This window comes from Gymnodraco acuticeps, unplaced genomic scaffold (assembly GCF_902827175.1).
Source record: "Gymnodraco acuticeps unplaced genomic scaffold, fGymAcu1.1, whole genome shotgun sequence".
NCBI lineage: Eukaryota > Metazoa > Chordata > Actinopteri > Perciformes > Bathydraconidae > Gymnodraco > Gymnodraco acuticeps.
The window spans coordinates 2084601-2103750 of record NW_022989949.1 but is presented as its reverse complement, the minus strand read 5'-3'; the positions used below and the strand labels follow the sequence as shown (position 1 = coordinate 2103750).

The 19150-nt window shown below is 42.4% G+C and overlaps 2 protein-coding genes across 2 annotated transcripts in view; both read right to left on the bottom strand.

Moving 5' to 3' along the window:
* Nucleotides 1-1726: 1726 nt before the first annotated feature.
* LOC117542720 (RNA-binding protein 4B-like) lies at nucleotides 1727-4094 on the bottom strand. The gene is given in 4 exon segments (XM_034210543.1): nucleotides 1727-1982; nucleotides 1984-2437; nucleotides 3027-3455; nucleotides 3951-4094. Coding segments are annotated over 3 exon segments (1098 nt in total). The 5' UTR covers nucleotides 3436-3455; nucleotides 3951-4094; the 3' UTR covers nucleotides 1727-1747.
* Nucleotides 4095-5710: 1616 nt separating this feature from the next.
* The window catches only part of fxr2 (fragile X mental retardation, autosomal homolog 2), a 15521-nt gene continuing 2081 nt past the window's right edge, over nucleotides 5711-19150 (bottom strand). The window contains 17 exon segments of the mRNA XM_034210535.1: nucleotides 5711-8179; nucleotides 8647-8735; nucleotides 8962-9069; nucleotides 9177-9368; nucleotides 10555-10664; nucleotides 10666-10735; nucleotides 10838-11057; nucleotides 12496-12582; nucleotides 13027-13181; nucleotides 13282-13360; nucleotides 13450-13620; nucleotides 13737-13853; nucleotides 14169-14262; nucleotides 14494-14642; nucleotides 16009-16080; nucleotides 16745-16838; nucleotides 17643-17695. Coding sequence (XP_034066426.1) covers nucleotides 8072-8179; nucleotides 8647-8735; nucleotides 8962-9069; nucleotides 9177-9368; nucleotides 10555-10664; nucleotides 10666-10735; nucleotides 10838-11057; nucleotides 12496-12582; nucleotides 13027-13181; nucleotides 13282-13360; nucleotides 13450-13620; nucleotides 13737-13853; nucleotides 14169-14262; nucleotides 14494-14642; nucleotides 16009-16080; nucleotides 16745-16838; nucleotides 17643-17695 — 1968 coding nt within the window. The 3' untranslated portion in view covers nucleotides 5711-8071.

Here is a 19150-nt window from a genome sequence, read left to right as displayed (position 1 = left end):
CTGGCGTCTCCTGATAGTCTAACAACCTACAAAGAGCAAAGATACTAAGAAGACCAAGACTGCATGCAAATTGTGGCACATACACATACAAGGTTATTCATGTTGAGTAGTATGTAGTGTGAACTAAATGAAAATGAAGAATGAGTAATTGCCGCAAGACGACATGTGCCATCGCAAAGCTAATTATTGACCCATTTCTAGGATTACCACCAATTAGCTTAGCTCATGGTAGGCAATGGAAATTGTGATGGAGCTCCCTCTACCACGGAAAACGTGTCAAATCAGGAAGACGCAGCATGAAAACATTGGGTGTCACCCCCTTTTAATCACTCCAGGGTTTGTGGAGAGCCAGATTTCATCAACTGTAATACATTAAAGGGTTGAAAGGAATCGATATTACATCATTTAACAGTTTTAAATGTCAGTGAATTGCTGCACAAAGATATCTCACTTTGTATCACATTTTTAGATGATCAAGTGGACATTAACCTACACAAGATTTCAATTGAAAGCAGATTGAGTGCTTCAATAACAAAGACTGACAGGTTTTCACCATTTATGATGGGATTGAACAGGGCTGAGCCAACACTAACTACCATGTGTTAAGCTCCTAACTCAAGGGTGTGAAGCTGAAGCGTGTTAGGAGTTAAACGCCTGGGTATTACTTCGAATTCCTGCTGAGCCATTAAACTAGAAAGCCTACCGCACAAGGAAAAATTTGACAGTTAGAACGTAGTTTTTGGTTTCATTTGTTTATTAAAAAGCGATCAAATAAAAAGCAACTTGTAAAGTAAAGTAAATCATACATAATGGGTGTCTAGAATCTATTTTCGCAAGAAAAGATAACACAAAACAAAACAACCCTTGAACTTTTGATTCGTCATGCTAACATTTGTCGCAAATCTTAAAAGATTACGTACAACCTGCCACACCATGTAAAATGATTATAAAAACACCTCTACACTGAACTTTTATTCTTATTTTGATTAATATTTTGTAAATAACCAACAACCTTAGTCTGAGTGCAATGAATTTGATCTCAGACTATGTATTTATTTTTATTTAAATGTCTTCCCTCGTTATGAAAAAGAGCATATCCATTTAGAAAAATTGAAGAGCAGAGGGCTTTTGGCATTAACAGTACTCCGTCACACTGAAATAGACTAGGCATCTAAGCCAGCATCCTATTCTTTAAAACATTTGAGGGATCTAAACAGTAAAACAAGCAAAGGAACAGAAAAGGCATCAACAGCTCAGAAGATTACGTGAACCGTAGACATGGAATCATATGATTTTAAAGTACGGGGCGTTCTGCAAAACAGTATCTTCCAGTAAGTCTCAGGCAAACGCAACGCAATCCGCCAAAGACGAGGGGGATGTTTCGCGCCACGTGCATCAGCAGACGACGACGATCTTGCAATATTCTAAACCTGGGAAGAGAGCACACCACACATGTCAAGGAGCGGGTTTTAATCGCGCAAGACTGATCTTTGATGTTAAAGCAGCAGTATTTTTAGGATTCTATCAGCAAGGGTTTAGTTTCTGTATATTGGTCTGGACTAAATCAGCAGGAATTAAGAGCTCTGGCTGATGGGGGTGGTTTAAAGCGTGATTCTACCTCAACGGATTCAGCTCTCAAATTCATTTTCGGTGCACATTTATTTAACATTTTCTCAATCATGCTTACTTTCTTTTAAATGACATTTACCATCCACTCAGTTCTCACCTTGAATGACCCTCCGGATGCCTAGTAGCCCGCATATCGGGGGGGTGGTGGTGGAGGCGGGGGCCCTCTCTCTGCGTAGGGGTCCCTGGGGCGGTGGGCTGCGTACATCTGAGGCGCGTACATGGGAGCCCTGGACAGCGGGGAGAGCCTGGAACGCTCGTATGAGTACCCGTTACCGGCTGATGGAGGAGGCGGAGGGGGGGCACGTCTGATCGGGCTTCGATCTCTAGACATGTAGGATGGAGGGGGGAGGGGGGCGGCGCTCGTACGGGTCAGGAGCCCCCATAGAGAGACGTTCCCTTACCAGTGCCGAGGGGGGTGGCGGAGGAGGAGGGGCGTTGGAACGCCTGTCATCGTATCCGCCCATGCTGTAGGGGCGGGCTCTGTATTTCTCGTAGTAATCCACCATGGCGTAGTCCTCTCGCTCGCCGTAGCCACGGTCGTGGTAAGATGCTCGTCTTGGGGGAGGGGGTGGCGGGGGCAGGGGTGGAGGGGCGTACGCAGACATGCGATCGCGGGGATCCCGGAGATCTCTGTGATCTCTGGGATCTCTGTGATCTCTGGGATCTCTGTACGGAGGCTCGGGCCTCTCCCCCGGGTAGCGGGGAGGGGGATAATAGCCTCCTCTGTTCGGTGGGGGCGGATAGTCGTCCTCCTCCTCGGGTCCACCTTTGGGTCTGCTTTTTGATATCTGAACGTGTATGCGCTTTCCTAAGAGAGAGAAAATCAGTGTCCCTCAAATCTAAAATACAACAGTATGGACTGGGGATGTCACGAGCTACCGATACATAAGAACAAAGTCATGGCTTACATTTTGTAAAACGTATGATATTTATTTTTTACAGCATCGTAATTCCCTGTACGGCCAGCATTCGAGACTAATGGCGTCCGATGTACAAATTGTCAATGCTTTCAAGGCTATTTTATCCTGATTATTATTAACGTTTTGATGGCACAGGAGAGCTAGTTAATGTTAGGTGTTGGCAGAAGGTGGAACAAGGTTCTACAGAGTCTATGGTGCATTCAGGCTCTTTTTTAGCAATAAATAATAATATTGGTCAAAAGGCAACTGCAGGTTTGTTAAAAAAAAGTGGTTTTTAACCCAAAAATAGTTTTCACAATCTAAAAAGATTTCAGGATGAATTATAACCCGTTTAAAGGTTTAAAAAAATAAATCTTAACTGTGGCATCAAAAAAAAAATTACGGTTTCACTGGTATTGGTACATACAAATGTATGGCATCGTGACATCCCTAGTTAGGATATCTAAAAAAACTTGAATTGAATATTGATTGACTTACCTTGAAACTCTGTGTTATCCAGGCCCTTTATGGCATCCATGGCCTCATCAGAGTTATCCATGTGAACAAAGGCAAAGTTCTTGACAATGGCACACTCTTTCACTGTGCCATACTCTTCAAACATGGCTCGCAGCTCATCGTCAAAGCCCTTTTCTACATTGGCAATGTGGAGCTTCACAGGGCCCTGGTTCTTCCCTCTGCTGGGCTCCACGTTGATGGGCCTGCCATCCAGCTTATGGAGATGGAGCTCACGGATGGCTTTGGTGGCTGACTTGCGGTCATCCATGTGGACAAAGGCATAATTTTTGTACTTTGCACATTCTGTCACTGTGCCATATTTGGTAAAGAGAGCTTCCACGTCCTCCTTCTCAGTGTGCTGAGACAGGTTCCCAATGAAGATTTTCACCATGGTTGCTCAAGTGTGATCCTCTAAAAGGGGATAAAGAGAGGATGAGAAACCACAGGCCAGCATGTAATAACAGTCAGACAGTAACCAATGTGAGGGCGAGGATATAGACGGCTTGTAATCGAGCCGCATGTCGGGTAAGGACAACCAGAGCAAAAACAATGCCCACATATGTCCACAAGTGACCCGTTTAGCTTCGTTATTTTATTCACGTATAACTTTTGTAATATAATAATAAACTGTACGACTTTATTTGCAGCTAGCTCGAATTAAAAATATTTCGTCGCCGTGTTTGCACTTCCTGCTCAGAGCAGTTAGGCCCGGCTCGCTTTATTTGAATGGTTTCTATTAGCGAGCTAGCATTAGCTTCCAATCCATTTGTCTCATGTAAGTTAACGGAAGTAAATACAATTACATTCAACCATTACCAAATGTATTAAGTTACGTTGAAGACGTGTACAAATGCAGGCATTATAAAAGCAGAAACGAGTATATTTGAAGAAGGAGAAACTACTCACAGCTCGCGATCGGTGACTCAACGAAGTCGACTCGAAACTCCCTGATAAGATCCACCGGATATGGTGTGACTTTAGGCGCCCAAGCAATAATGTGATTGGTGGATAGACGCGTCCATTTCAAAGTACGGACTGTGATTGGCTAAAATGATGAAGACACGAGGTTTTATGCGGAAAAGCCTTTCTATTTGTTAAGGCTTGGTTCGTTGGTAAGAGTAGTTATGTAGAAAGTGTACCACTACCTTAATCAAACATCTACATGTAATAACTACACAGTGTATAGGTTATTTCCTCTCTTTATTGTATTGAGTATGTTTGTTTCTGATCTAAAATCCCATGTGAATTTCATTTGATTACAGCATGTTTTACCTTTCTTACTGCAGAAGATGTAGGAAGACATGTTTGAAGGACACAGATAATTCAAATGAAAGTGTTCAATCATGTCTGAGTGAATTAAAATCCCTTAGTAAGAATAGAAACCCAAACCTAGATATAGGTTTTAAAGGGAGACTCATCACTCTTTTATCTTAAATTGCAACATGTGGTATTACTTTACATAGCTTTTGAATGATACCTCATTCAAATGTAAAGCAGACTTTTTGATCTCTTTGTTGTTTTGTTTGGCCACTCGGGGGCAGAACTCCGCTGCAATCAAAATTCCCCCCTCTGTTTCTTTAAAAAAGAAGGGTACATGCAGCTAATCTGGTCATAAAGAACAATTATCTTACTTCAGAATAATATAGGGACCAAGACTAGGAGTACCATTGGGAAAACTGAAATAACAGTCACAAAGCAAGCTGTAAAACGTCATCATTGTTGTGTAAGGACCTATTTATGAACTTTCATCAATGCCCTCCTTTAACAAATATGGTATAGCTACAGTATAATTATGCTCTACTCAAGTCTAATAGTATGCTATTATCTTAAATATAATATATAAATGGTTAAAAATTGCCAGAGGATGGATGAGTAGTATAACACGCCCACCGAAACCAACAAATAATGCATGGGCACATTAAAAATACACTTTACTGTAAAGTAATGTACTATTTTGTATCATGTTCTCCATCAAATACCTTGCTTATTCACTCTGAAATGTGTGCTGGACTTCCCTCATGCTTCTATACTCGAAATTAGGATTCTTTAAAAAAGACAAATAGAGGCATGCATTTGTTTTTTGTATCCAGGTTATTTTTGAATTGCTTTAACTGTAGGCTACTAGCGAGTGTTAAATTATAGTTATTTTGCAAAAACCCTTCAACTAACTTTTGATGTGGCTGCTGTGTCATGACTTAAAGGTATTGTGCAACATCCACTTGTTCATGTCTTTTATACATAAACATGTCCCCTCTGTGTAAAGAGATTCTGAAAGTTTCAGGAAAAAAGATTCGCTCACTTTTTGTCCCGATTAATTTATATAAAAATCTGTCTGAAAATGAGCTGATCAGATTTTGGCCACTTTATGAAGTCATTATCACCTGAATCTCCTCCTAGAGCACCATTGAGTTCTTTTTAACCAAATGTCTCTCAGAGGGGCTCCTACTTACTTTCATCTAAAGTAACAGACAGCGAATCAGCACTTTGGAAACAGAGGGGTTTATGGGATGCTAAAATGCATGCTGTTTGTTATTTCTAGCCTAACACTTCAGAGAAGTTTTTTGTCTGAGACCTATTATATATATATATATTTTGATGAAAAACAGTATAATAAGGGACCTTTAAGGCCAATATTAAAAAATAACAAACTGTTCAGAAGAGATGTATACCAAACAATGAAAAGTCCTTTATTGCCATCAGAACATGAGTGAGAAAACCAGAGACAAAATCGGAGAGAGTAAGGAGTCAACTGTACAACCAGCATCCACACAGGCACACACACACACACAGCAGCCAGCAGCCTTTCAACAGGACGCGAGGGGTACAGATACATGAGGATATACAGTACTCACACAATGAGGTATAAAAGTAAACACAAACATACCGGTTAGGGCTTTCTCCACTCACACGCATGCAACTGAACCAAGGTACAAATACTCAAGTGCTCGTTCATTCTTTAAAAACACAACATACAGGTGAGCAGACATGTATGACAGCAGCATCTGGGTCAACTCAACCAAACTCCCATTCATCTGTCTCTCAAAACCTTTGGTCATGTGGACGCTTGCTTGTCATGCACAATATTGCCCTTGTAAGGTAACACTTTGTAGGCGAAGAAATGGGTCCTTTTCTGACTCCACCGATAGAAACTTGGGCTTTCTTGTGGGGGCGGGGGATGTTTTTGAAGTCACAAATAGTTTCTTTTTCAAGACGTTAGTTGGACATTCAATGTGTACATTAGCAGCAATTCTAGTGAATGAAACAATGGCTTTGTAAGTCAGATTAATAAACACCCTTTTCCTCATGCACAGGACAGGCACCACCTACTACTAAATGCCATGCAAGTTAGAAAAATAGACTGCAAACTCACAAGACAGAGAAATCAAAGTTCGTTCTCCAGAGAAGAGGTTGATTTCACTTTCATTTTTTATTTCATATTTTCTAATGATGTGGAAATAGCAACAAAAAAAAACTTGAGAGCGGTAACCAAGACAACAGTAACAACATGAGTAGAGAGCCACCGAGGTTTTTCGAGTCCCTCTCTTACACCAATTTGCCAATCCAAACTTCCAGGTACAAGACTGGACACCTCGCTTGTTTTTGTTGTTGTTTGCACTCCTCTACTCCTGCGACCTACCACCTGGTGTGTGTGTGTGTATCCTGTAAGCGTGGGCCTGTGTGTCATGTGGCTCTCGTGTCATTTGAAGCTGTCCCACAGTCCGCGGGTTTCCAGGCTCCCTCCCCCCACCCCACTAGCAGCACCCGTCCCAGAAAAAGGTGGTCGCCCCTAGTGTGCATCCGGAGCTGTGCGCTGCAGTGGTTTTGACAAGACACAATTGTGGCTGGAAGCTAGCACTGCCGCCCCCCCTCCGACACAGAGAAAGAGGCACGGTATAGTTCTCTTTAAGTCTAAATCTATAGTTTCAAGTCTGCCGTCCGTCTGGTCTCAGCCTGTCCTGTTTACAAGGCTGTGTGGGAGCCACCATGGACCCTCAATAAGAGCTAAATCAGGAAAGAGGAGGAAGACACCCCCTCAGGCCTGTTGCTATCAGAGATGCCTCACCGTGCGACCCGCCCAGGGCTACGTTTTGTTACCTCACCCCTCCCAGTTTTGTTTTGTGGTTGCCAAATATCTCACACGGGCACATATGCACCCCTACGCCGTCCATTCTACTCAGAATGAGAACAAGCGCCTTGAATTTTGTGTTTGGCACCAGACTTTCTTCCTCACGTTGGCCAGCCACTCTTCCTTTTCTGTATCCTTTTTTCACTCGTCACTCCCTCACAGGTCTGTCTTTTTTATAACCAAAAAAAAAACCTGGAAGAACACCTCTCCCTCGTTTTCTTCCTCTTAGGAAACAAAAGCAAACTTAATGGAAAAACTCAAGTTTTTTTTTTTTTATTATTATTTTTTTTTCAAATTCAAGGCACAATGTCTATCAATATTCCAATCTGTCTGTCTGTCTCCACTCCCAGGTTCAGTGTGTGAACGTCGTGTCACATAAGCTATTGGACTGTCTGCTTGTACGCCGCTCCCTACAGCTTACATCTCTCTCGTCTGTACATTAACACTGTGAAGAGACGCTTCTGTTTTGGGTGAGAGAGCGACTGCCGAGTCCAAACCAGTGATAAACAATGAACAAAATAAACATAACGAAAAGACACAAATAAAGACAACCTTTTGAAAAACAACAAAAAAAAGTCTCGTCCTGTTTCTTGTATTTCAGTATTTTTAAAAATCAAGTCATATCCACCAGCTCTTTTTTGGCAAGCTAGTTTTTTTTTTTTTTTTTTTTTAAATAAGCACTAAGTACTGATAGATAGGATAGCATACACCGTTAACGTGTGTTTTTAAGTAGATGCGTTTGTCGTTTTTTTGTACTTTTATACTCTCATAGTAGGAATTCAGGTATTTTGTCAGGTACTTTTCACTCATCAGTTTAAGGTTTAAGTTAATGCAAGCAGGGACAGAGTTTGCCATGGAGTCTTGCTCTAGACTTGGGTTCGCGAGGGGCAGGGCCGTCTCTTTACGAGACCCCGTTGACCAAGGTCAGGGTCTCGCTGGCCGAGCTCATGCCTTTGGGGGAACCCATGGAGGGCGTTCGCTCATCCTTTGTGTCGCTGGTCCCGTTCTCCTGTGGGGAACAAAAAGTGACAAAGGTGAGAATGGACCAACAATGTAATTTACAGCAATGTAATAGTTCTTGTTTTCGTGCCAAACTGTTGTAGTACAGGTGACACAGTTTAGTCCACAGATACATAGATGTGCAAATCAACAGGTCAATAATATATATATATATATATATATATATATATATATGTGTGTTTAAAATACAGCCAACTTATTAAAACCCTTTTTCTAATGCACACGGTTTATTATCGTATTCATTTTTATTTCCAATTTCATAGCATAATAGATGCTTTTCAGTTTATGGTCTATAGTTTTTTGGGAAAGTGCTTGTTCAGTGTTCGTACAGTGCAATACTGATATATCAGAACAATTCCTTTTTAATAACCCAAAATGGTTAAAATGTTACATCAGTACCCAGCAAAAGAACATGTATCTGTCCCTGATAGTTGCAGTGTGTGTTTGTGCCTTTACCTTGGGCTCGGAACCAGCGTGGTTTTCCTTCTGGGGCAAGTTCTGTCTGCTCTGGGACTCAGCACGGGATATGTAGTCAGCAACAGTCACTGGAAACATCAAAATATGTTAGCCAGAGCAACACATTATACATTCACATGTTTTCAAATGTTCTGCTATTTCTTTGATAGGCTATCAGTAGTAATAAAAACTACTTGTATATATCCAAATACAGATTCTAACAGATTTAAAAGCAAGTGATCCATGATGATTGTATTGAAAAATAATATTTGTTCTGAAAAGGTAGACGAAATAAAAATAAAAATTATGACTCACCACCTTCAGCTGTCTGTCTTTCACGGCTGGCTGAACCTCCCTCTGGGCGGTTGCCACGGTTGCGACGGCGCCGGCTTCGGTTGCGGCGCTGAGGTCGGGCTTCATCATCTGTCAAATGAGAAAAATAAAGATGACCATCTCTCATAATTTCTGATTCAATTGACAAATACTTTGGTTTTGATTGCAGAGATGAGATGACAACATTAAGTGCTCACCCAGTCCGTTCTCACTGGGGGCGGCCTGGCCGTCTGACTCTGCGGCAGCATCCATCACGCTGGGCTCCTGGTCGTTACGGCGACGTCTGGAGCGTCTGCGGCGGTCTGCCACGCCATCAACAATGTCAGATTCGGCCTGCTCTCCCTCGCCTTCCAGCAGGGAGTACGGGTTACTGTCCGGGTCCCTCAGCACTGCGTATGCCACAGAAAATATAATGAGTGATACAGCTACAATTGCCAATGCTTCACCCCTCTTTGACATTTCATTGCTTTAGTTTAAACAAAAAAATGCTTTAACAAAAAGAGTGAAAACTGTAAATATCCTTCTATAGCTGGTATTATACCAGCGTTTCTCAAAGTGTGGGGCGCAGAGATGTGATAGGTAGGCCGCGAATGGACGCGATGAACGGGAGACTATTATTATTTTTTAAATAAATGTTTTGGACCTCAGGCCGGAATCGAACCTGGGTCCTGGCGGGCGTTAGTGGACTGTTACAACCGGAGACTCGCAAGTTCGCAACGGCGGTGGACTTTCACAGCACCGGATGCGCAGGAGCCTCGCAACGGCGGGTGTTTGCGGTGGCGGAACCAGCGCTGTGAAAGTCCACGGCCCACCTATGCCAAAGGCAGCGGCCCACCGGGAACAGTCCCGAATCTCCCAATGGCCACACACACACAAAATAATTTACAGACATAGGTCCTATGTAAAAATCTCACACACCTGAAACCAAAATAATTTACAGACATAGGTCACACACGCGCACGCACCCGGGAAGAAAAGCAATGTGGAGCGGCATCTCACCACTTCATAAGGAGTTTAACTGTGACACTTTTCAAAATCCCGTTTGTGTCCCCCCACTTTACAAATAAAGCAGGTTAAAATAATTAAATGGCATACATTTTCTTTGAGTAAACACTGCAAACGGGTCCCACAGACCCAAACAGCACTCAAAGGTTAAAGGTAAGCATAGAATAATGTTAAAATGTGCTAAATATATACACTGCAAAAAACAAAAAAGAGTAAAAGTAGCGGACTTGTTTTCTTTTTTGAAAGTAGCTCTCATCCTACCATTTTATTGGAGTGATGAGGAACAGGTGGGGCTTGAAAAGCCCCACCTGTTCAAAGTGGAGAATGATGAGAACCACTGTATTATACTAACATGTTTTTCAGTACATTTTAACAACAAGAATCCCCCTGACTATAAGGTCCTTACTTCATCCTGTAAAAGGCACACATGCCCGCAGCTTCTTGGAAAGACATGCCAAGCAGCACCATACTCTAGGTTTTGTTTCTCATCTTATTATTGTAATATTCAAATGTTCAACCTCTTAGGACCAAGGGATGAAATGTTTAGCCCTAAACTTTGGCCATAACTACCTGAGCTGATGGAGTTGGAAGGCTTGGCCCCTGGCCCCCCACGGCCTCGTCCTGTGTTTGTGCCTCGGCCCCTGCCGCCCCGTCGGGATCCTCGCTCATCGGCCCCTAATCCACGGGGCCGCTGGTCGCGATCGCCCCAATTCCTCTGTCTCAGAAGTATTGGACAGCTCAGAGTTTGTGCCTGGATCAAACATAGATACATTTAAAAAAAAACATTAGCATAGGAAATAACAGAAATATATCTTATCTACTTTACTTTCAAATATGTCCAGATTCTTCTTACCATATCCAGAGTACTGGCTGTTTGAGGTCCTACGCCCTCTGCCGCGGCCTCCGTAGGTGCGAGAGGTGTGGAGTGAGTTGCTGCTATCATCTGTTAAGTAACCTTTCTCCCGTTCAACACCGGGGCCCCCAGGTCGGCTAGCAGGAGCGCGGTAACCAACCCCGATCTGACGGAGCTGCTCGTCAATCTGGAGACGCTCCAGGCGCAGCTGCTCCACCTCCTGCAGGGGGGGGACGAGGAGACAGTGGTGGTTAGTGTGCACTTCAATGTATATGATTAAGAACAATGCATGGAAAATTAAAAAGCAAATAAGTAACCGGAGTGAAAAAGTAGTTATCAAAGTGAGTCATAAAGACATTCATAGATACTTTCTGTTTACTACAATTAACCACACACATCTGTTCATCTGTAGCGCTGGGACCAAGCCATTCTTAGAAAACATCTGCAGTGAGCTGGTGTTGTGCTTGTTATTAGGTTTAACACTCTGCCACTAGGGGGCAGTAATGCGTTACGTTCAGTGTGATGACTGTGGGCAAATGGAACTCTTTGAGTCATTCTTAAAGAAAAACCACTGCTGATTTTTTTTTGTCAAAACAGCTGATATTTTCTGGATGTGCCTGGAATTAAAAATATGCATGTGGACACTGTAGAATGGAAATTGTCCCAATGTCTTTTTATCTTTAGACAGACATAAGTAAACTCAAAGTTTACAGAGTGTTTAAATGTAAAAGTGAACTTAATTTAAAAAGAGCTTTACAATATTGCCCATGTGACAAGCAACGCTCTCAATCACAGCACTCCAACATAAAGTTACAGCCAAATCTCATTTTAGAGTTAAATAGATTTACTTCATTCATATTATCCTCAATACTGATTACTAGCATAAATAATATCATGTTAATGTTTTCAGAGAGCACAAAAAGTCTGCCCTATACAAAAAGTCGCAATATCTATAGCGGTATAAGGTCAAACATTTTTTGATGAGTTAAAAAAGGGATCCGTGTATCATTCAAACCATTTTTTCCTAAAAACAACTATTATCTTTGCCAATCACAATTACATGTTTGTTTTCAGAAAAGCCACATAGTTTGAGGGGGTGGGCATTTGCATCTAATGGCAGCTGTGCACTGACAGCAGTTTCTGCAGAGTTTAAGTAAAGGGTGACTTGGAGGAGAGGGGGTCTCAGTTCACGGCGTGACAGCTGCCTCCACCAACGACAGCTGAACCTGCAGGGGGCGTGGAGGAAGTGAGGCAGGACGGGGGTCTGGCATTATTTTTGGACGCTGAGGGTCCAGATAGCTGGTAATCTAAACTCCTGCGTACCCTTCACCCCATCCCACAGAGAGGGGCTATTAATAAAAGCACATGAGGTAAGGGCAAAAGGAGGCGCTCTCAGCAGCTTTCTACATGTGGGGCTGCAAACAGGTGACCGGTATGAACTGAGCCTGCAGATACGCCCACATTTCCCAGCAGCACCCTGTCCTTACTCCACGTGTCTCATGAAAAAAAATGTGCTTCTTGAAACACGTTTGCTTGTGCCGAGATATTTTAAGCAGAAATACATTTATGAGAAGTCAAAGAACAAATGTTTGTTGAGTGACACAAACAGAGAAAGGGTACTGCTGCCACCTTTTGGTAAACATGGAGAATGGACTAACCTGGAGATAGGACACATGGTACTCCAACAGAGCCTGAGCATTGCTGATGTTCTCTTTAGTTCCCACAAAGACGAAGGGAACCATGCCCTGATGAAACACAGAGGGGGAGATGAAGAGTTATTTCATGTACAAAGATCATCCTTGAGTTTCAGTAACAGGGACATTTCACTGACAAGGTAACAGTTCAGAAGAATTATAAGTAAGGCAACTATTTCTGTAATGATTAGTTTTGAAAGTCACATGAAGAACACTCAACAGAAACAGATCAACCCATCAGAGACAAAAGACAGTGCCCACACACAGCCAACATAACTGACAAATTATGTGCAAAGGGCTGTGTGTTGAAAGCGATGAAAACATAAGTGCTGGTGACAAAACAAGCGAGAGACAAAGCAGCAGAATGGAACAGTGTCAAAGCAGACGGCACATTGGACTTCAACACTCTGCTGCGGTTGATAAGCTTAGCCTAATACAGAACAAAGAGCGGTTCGTTTTTTCAGGACTGTGAAGCCAGCCGTTCGGTCCGTTCACCTCTTTAACGGGGGCAGTGTCGTCCCTGCCTGCCCCCTGCCTGCCCCCCTCCTCTCGGGGCTTTTTGTCGTTGTCTCCCTCGATCCTGACGCGGACCACGCCTGACTTGTCAACAATCTCCTGAATGACTTTGCCGTTCTTGCCGATGACTTTGCCTGGGGGAGAAAAACAAAAAATAAGAGGGTTAAAAGAACGTCATGATAATACAGATATGCAAGGATAAGTAGTATATGAACAGCAATGTAGTTTACTCACCTACGAGGTCCCTCGGTACGTGAAAGTAGTCTTCTTTGAACTCGAGAAACTCTCTAGCCTGCCTTACTGCCTCTGGGGACTGTAACAAACATATGACCAAATTCAAGTCAACACATCAATTGATATATTTGGACAAGAATTGACAAGCTCTTTAAAACAAAAGCATACCTCTCCGTAGATCCTGAATGTGCAGCTCTCCTCCTCTAACTCGATGGCTGTGACTCCGGCCACCTTCCTGGCCTGCTGGATGTTGGCGCCGTGGGAACCGATGGCAAGTCCCATCAGGTCCTCCCTGACCTTCACCTCCTCCTGGTACGCTGATGCTAACTGCTTACTTGTCTGGCAGGGGAAATCAAAAGCACAAATGTGAAAAGCTAAAATGGCTCGGGCCTCTAATTGAGTAGTACGGGCACTGTTACATGCATTTGAGAGGATGTGTGAGAGTGTAGGTTTACCTCCAAATGTTTGGTGGCTTCCTCGTTGCGGGACATTAGCATGAGTTTGGTACGGATGCTGCGGAAATGCATGTCGCTCAGAAGTGTTGCACGCTTTACTGTGGTTTCGTTTGTAGACTGGAAGACAACAAAAAAGGGAATAAGTTACAATTGATCAACAACTGGTTAGTTAGTGTTTGTGAATGTGAGGGTATTGGAGAAAGTGGTGAAAGATTCAGAATTGTGTTGATGGGTGTTTTGTCGAAAAAAATAACATAGCAAGACAGGAAGAGGAGGCTATGTACCATGAGCTAAATCTAATCTACACATGTAAGAAAAAATAAACCATTTCATGTAAATTACTGCAGCTCCTTTTAATTGTGCCGCATATTTGGATTTGGAACAAGGCCATTTACTCGTTCCTGAGGTGAGATGTGTGTTCCAAGTACTTACCAGCACGATGAGTTCGTGTGATTCGGTACTGTAGAAGATGCAGTTGGCTCCGATAGCTTTCCTGAAGTCTTTGTGAATGTTCTCGCTCTCACAGCTGTCCATAAGAAAACAACCCACAGGGGAGTCAGGTTTGTTATTCATGAGGCAGCAGAGGGTCAACATAACTGAGAAAACTACTGATGCAAGAAATGAACATGTAAGGAAAGGTGTCACAACATGTAAAATCATCCATTCATACAGAAAATACTACAATATGGTGCAATGCTGATATTACCTTATAAATCAAACTTAAAGGTTGTTCATTTGACAATGCTATGACACTTACATGTCCCTCAGGTCTTCTGGGACAGGGATGGGGACCTTGTGGAAGGAGTTTCGAGAGGATGGGCTGTTGGGGTTGAGGGGCCTGATGCGCTCCGCTGTGACAATCTCGTTGTATGTGGCGTCGCATGCCGCGTATTCGATCACGTAGAACTAAAAAAACAGCACATTAGAGATTGATTGTAAAAAAACGTAGCCAGAAATGTCACAAATAGTAAAGCTCGACAGCACAGGAAACCAAAGTAATAAAAGAAACGTGAAATGATGAGCAGAAATTGTATTTTTTTTTTTATGTATTGGAAATATGAAAATGACAAACAAGCACAAAGTATTCTTTATTGTGCGTTATAAGCAATGTAAATGCTGAAAAAATACTTATTTTCTTTGCATAACAGAACATTTTGTTTCCAGTCAATATAAAAACAGCTGAATTAGCTGTCAAATTAGAAATTAATTCAGGTCTACTCTCAAATTAAGAACATATTGATGTCTGCTTTCAATAAGAAATGAATAGATGTTCTGTCAAATTGGGAAATTAAACGTCACATTAAAAATGCATTCATTCTATAGCTTGTGTGTAAAGAAAAAGGGGAACCGTGACAGAGTGAGGCGGTGAGATGAACATCGCACACACCAAGCTCAAAGGACAGAATTAAAGCCATCAGTCAGCGCTAGACATTCCTGCAGGCTCTTATCAGACTGCTCCAAATAACAGCATAACACCCGCAGCAGCCCCCCCCCCCCCCCCCACTCAGTGGCACTACGACGCAGTCCTCTACATATCCCACTGACCCACTATTCAACCTGCAGCTGACTAACAGCCTTGGTGCTTGGTTATTAGGAAAAAACAATGAAGTCCACGCAACATTAAGTCAGTGTGGAGAAAAGGCACAGGATGTATGAGGAATATCATATGAAGGTACTTTGTTAGACCACATGAGGACCAACTGGATCGTCTGGCTCACTACCCAGCAGTTATTATCTTACTACAGGCCTGTATTCACTCCACACAAGCTTCACAAACAGCAACTGGCATGACAACAAAACACTGAAGGCAAAGGGAAATAGAATTGCTCCATTGCGGCTTGATAAATGAGAAGATACAGGGCAGCATTTTATAAATATTAAGTCCTTTTCCACCCTGAAGTTCCATGATTTATTTTTAGGCCAAGGATCTAACACCTTGAGCCCATAAATGTTTCAACGACATTAGAAAAAAGGCACATTAAAAGGTTAGGCAAGCTAGACCGGTTTAAAAAACAATAACTACTTTGCTGTAGATTCATTGGAAGAAAACACGAAAGCCTCATGTTGTTAATATGTCATAATATTGTAAGAAGGTTTTTTTTGTATTATGAGAGACTAAACGCACCATAAAGACAAAACACATCCCAAGTACAGAGCATATGATCTTTATGAAAGTATGCATAAGGGATGAAACTATTTTTAAACGGTTCAAAACAAATTCCATCTCTTACTCCTATTTTATTTTGTAAAAGAGAATGTTCTTGGAACTCACCTCTCCCTTCATCATTCTGACCCGGGCCAGCCACCAGCCACATGGCTCCTGTTCGTTGGCCCTGGAGTAAACCTGGGAGGAGAAACACAAGGAATGAAAGCCAAGCAGGGGCCAAAAAAGACGCATATTTCACAACGAGCTAGTGTCATTTGGACAGATTGTATGAGATGTTAAGGACACATTTTATTGTAACAATTAATGACTGATAACTTCTACATGTTAATATAACATTTTTAGGATTTATTATTTTCTAATTGCCTGCTCAAAAACACAAAAACCTCAAAGTCACAAATCCTGACAAATGTATTCAGTATTTTCTTTATATTGTGTATTATTTATAATTCAAGTGATTTATGTATTTTCTAAATGTGAATAAGTATATATTTAGCTGTTAATGTAAATTAAAATTGTATCCTATTCTATCTTTTAAATATGTTTAACTCTTTTGTGGTGCTTGACAACACTCCTGCTGTAACAAAATAATTCCCTAATTTGGGATGAATAAAGTATCTATCTATCTAGAAACAGCTTTTAGGCAGTCACATGCCAGAAGCCGTTATATAGTAATGCGTAAACTTAAAAAGGGCATAACAGAAGAGTATTTCATTTTCTTCATTTAAAGTGTATGTACTGGAAACGTCAATTAACACGAGCTAATAATGAGCATTATGGGCTTTGAGACATAGGTCCCACTCAGGTGGATGAGCTGAAGGAGGTGCAAAGCAGCCGGCCTTACCTCCACTTCTTCCCCTTCACCGATTTCCTTGAGGTATTCGGCTGGAGGAGGCAACCGTACGTCGCTGAAGGGCAACTGTCTTTCTGGCTGCCAGCTATGGTGAGACGACACAGAGATGAACCAGGTCAATAAATACATTACAATTAAACATTGTAGTTGAATCCCTTTTTGCCCTGATGTCATATTGGGAATGTAAAGACAAGGCTGTGCGGCACAATAACAGACTTTATGGAACTCATTATTTTATTTTTTATTTTTTTAAATGGGTCATCAAGTTTAATGAGGAGGTTTGAGGAACTGCGCCTGACAAGTGAGTGACTGTTCATTGTATGATGTATTTCATTAAACAAGAATAAATAAAGACTTCCATAAAGTGCAGTTAATAACTGGCTCATTTAGATATTAATTGCTATCATGTAAGACCCCAAAAGGTATCGTATTCAATCACTGTGTTTTACAACCCTCTACTCGGCCCATGTGCTCAGAGAAAGTAAGAGTAGGGAGGGGGTCGTCTAAAAAAAATGACACAGGCCCGATACTGCCACCCCCTCCCACCCTGCATACCTCGGGTCACTATTTTTAGGGTCACCCTGCTCTACACTCAGAGCCAAGTAGATAAAGAGGGACCAGGGGGATGGGTGGGTAGTGGAAAAGGGACAGTAGGTGGGGCTAGGAATATAGGAAAGCATGCTATCAGGGGGGATCAGAGCAGGAGGCAAACAAACTGTTAGAGACGTGTATGGGCAGCTGCATGCCAGGCTAAGGGGCTGAAGGGGACCATTTGGAACTGGGTAAAGCACCGGCTCTGAGCAGACGTCAAAACTTTAAATCACAACAGTTTCAGCTTAATTTCCCGAACATTTATCCATAAAGATAGATGGATAAACAGGACACTTACTTGTTTTCAAAAACAATTGTGAGTGAGTCTTCGTGGACATCTTTGATGAAGCCCTAAAAGAAAAAACAGAGAGACAGGATTTTAATTGCACGAATGAGCAAGAGAGACAGTGAGGAGGGGTGGGGCTGTGAGCATTTCATTCTCATGTAAACAACATTAGCCATGCTAACCAACAGCACTGAGACCATTGCTGAAAAAGAGCATCTTGGGCTTTTTTGGGAAGCCAAGACATAACTGACACAATTTCTGTGCTGGATAAAGTGACGATGAACACTGACTCCTCCTGACAGCCCGGAAATATCTCTCGCATACGCACACAATTCAAATGCAAGGGCTTTCTCGTTGTGTGTAAGTTTGAATACTGCAGTTTTACAAGAGGCAGTTTTATGAGGGGACATGTATGGGGAAGGCTCACACAGCCGAGCCTATATGGACGTATTATCTGATAGACAACTACTACGAGAGTCTCGGGATGCCATAAAGTTTGACCAAAAAACCCCACAAGCAAGCAAGGATCAGACAGGGGAAAGTGGTGGGTGTGGCGTGTCCCTTGGTGGGACACTACCGTATATGGGACAGAGAGGTCAAGCAGTATTTTTGCAAGCATTTGTGGGTTTGGGGAGGGGGGAGAGTCGATTCACCTGCTAGAAAGAAGCTGCTTATGTACTGCAAGAGCTGGCTAGGGTTTCAGGGTGTGTTGACATGTTAGGATTTCTACTCCCTTTTACATCACTTAAACCGTCCAATCTGAATACAACTCAGATCATCCATCACCTCCTTTTTGTGTTATGAGATGGGCCAAGTTAATGGTCCAAGTATGCCTCGCATGAATGATTAGCATCCGTCTCTCACTGTAGGGATCCCAGTGGCATTAGGATGCTATCATCTGGAGAAAAAGTCAGCAGTGACAACAGGTCTGACTGAAAAAGTGCTCATCCTCCATTTTCCAGAGGGCACATTAGGAGACCGCTGCATGTGCATGTTATGTCAGGTGGAGTATTGCTTCCATCAAGTAGTACCAGGTCAAGGGGCAGGCAAGCCCTGTTTCTAACGTGACATGGGGGGGGCGTTGAGTGGTCACTGGCTGTTCCACAGTGACGTCCACTCATCCTCAACAGCCACATGCAGGACAAAGTGGTGAGGAAGATCTTTCACACTACAGGGGGCTGGTTTGCCAACTTCCTCTCAAAAAAAAACGTGATGCATTTTTCCCACAAAAAAGGAAAATACGCATTTGGCTTAATGGGAACAAATATTAATAAATGTGCAACGTTCCTTATTAATGCCAAATATCCAGTCAAAACATAAGAAATTGATGTGGAACAATTAACATTAATAAAACTGTTTAGATCCTTGTTAGGCATTTTAACAGTTGGGATGGTCGGGACCCCCTTGAAAACGAGAAATTGCCATTACTTGACAGGTGCCGTTTGTCCCCAACAGGTTGTGATTCTGAATCATAAACTAACTGACTCACGCCGACAGCAAAGTGAAGGAAGTGCATTGAA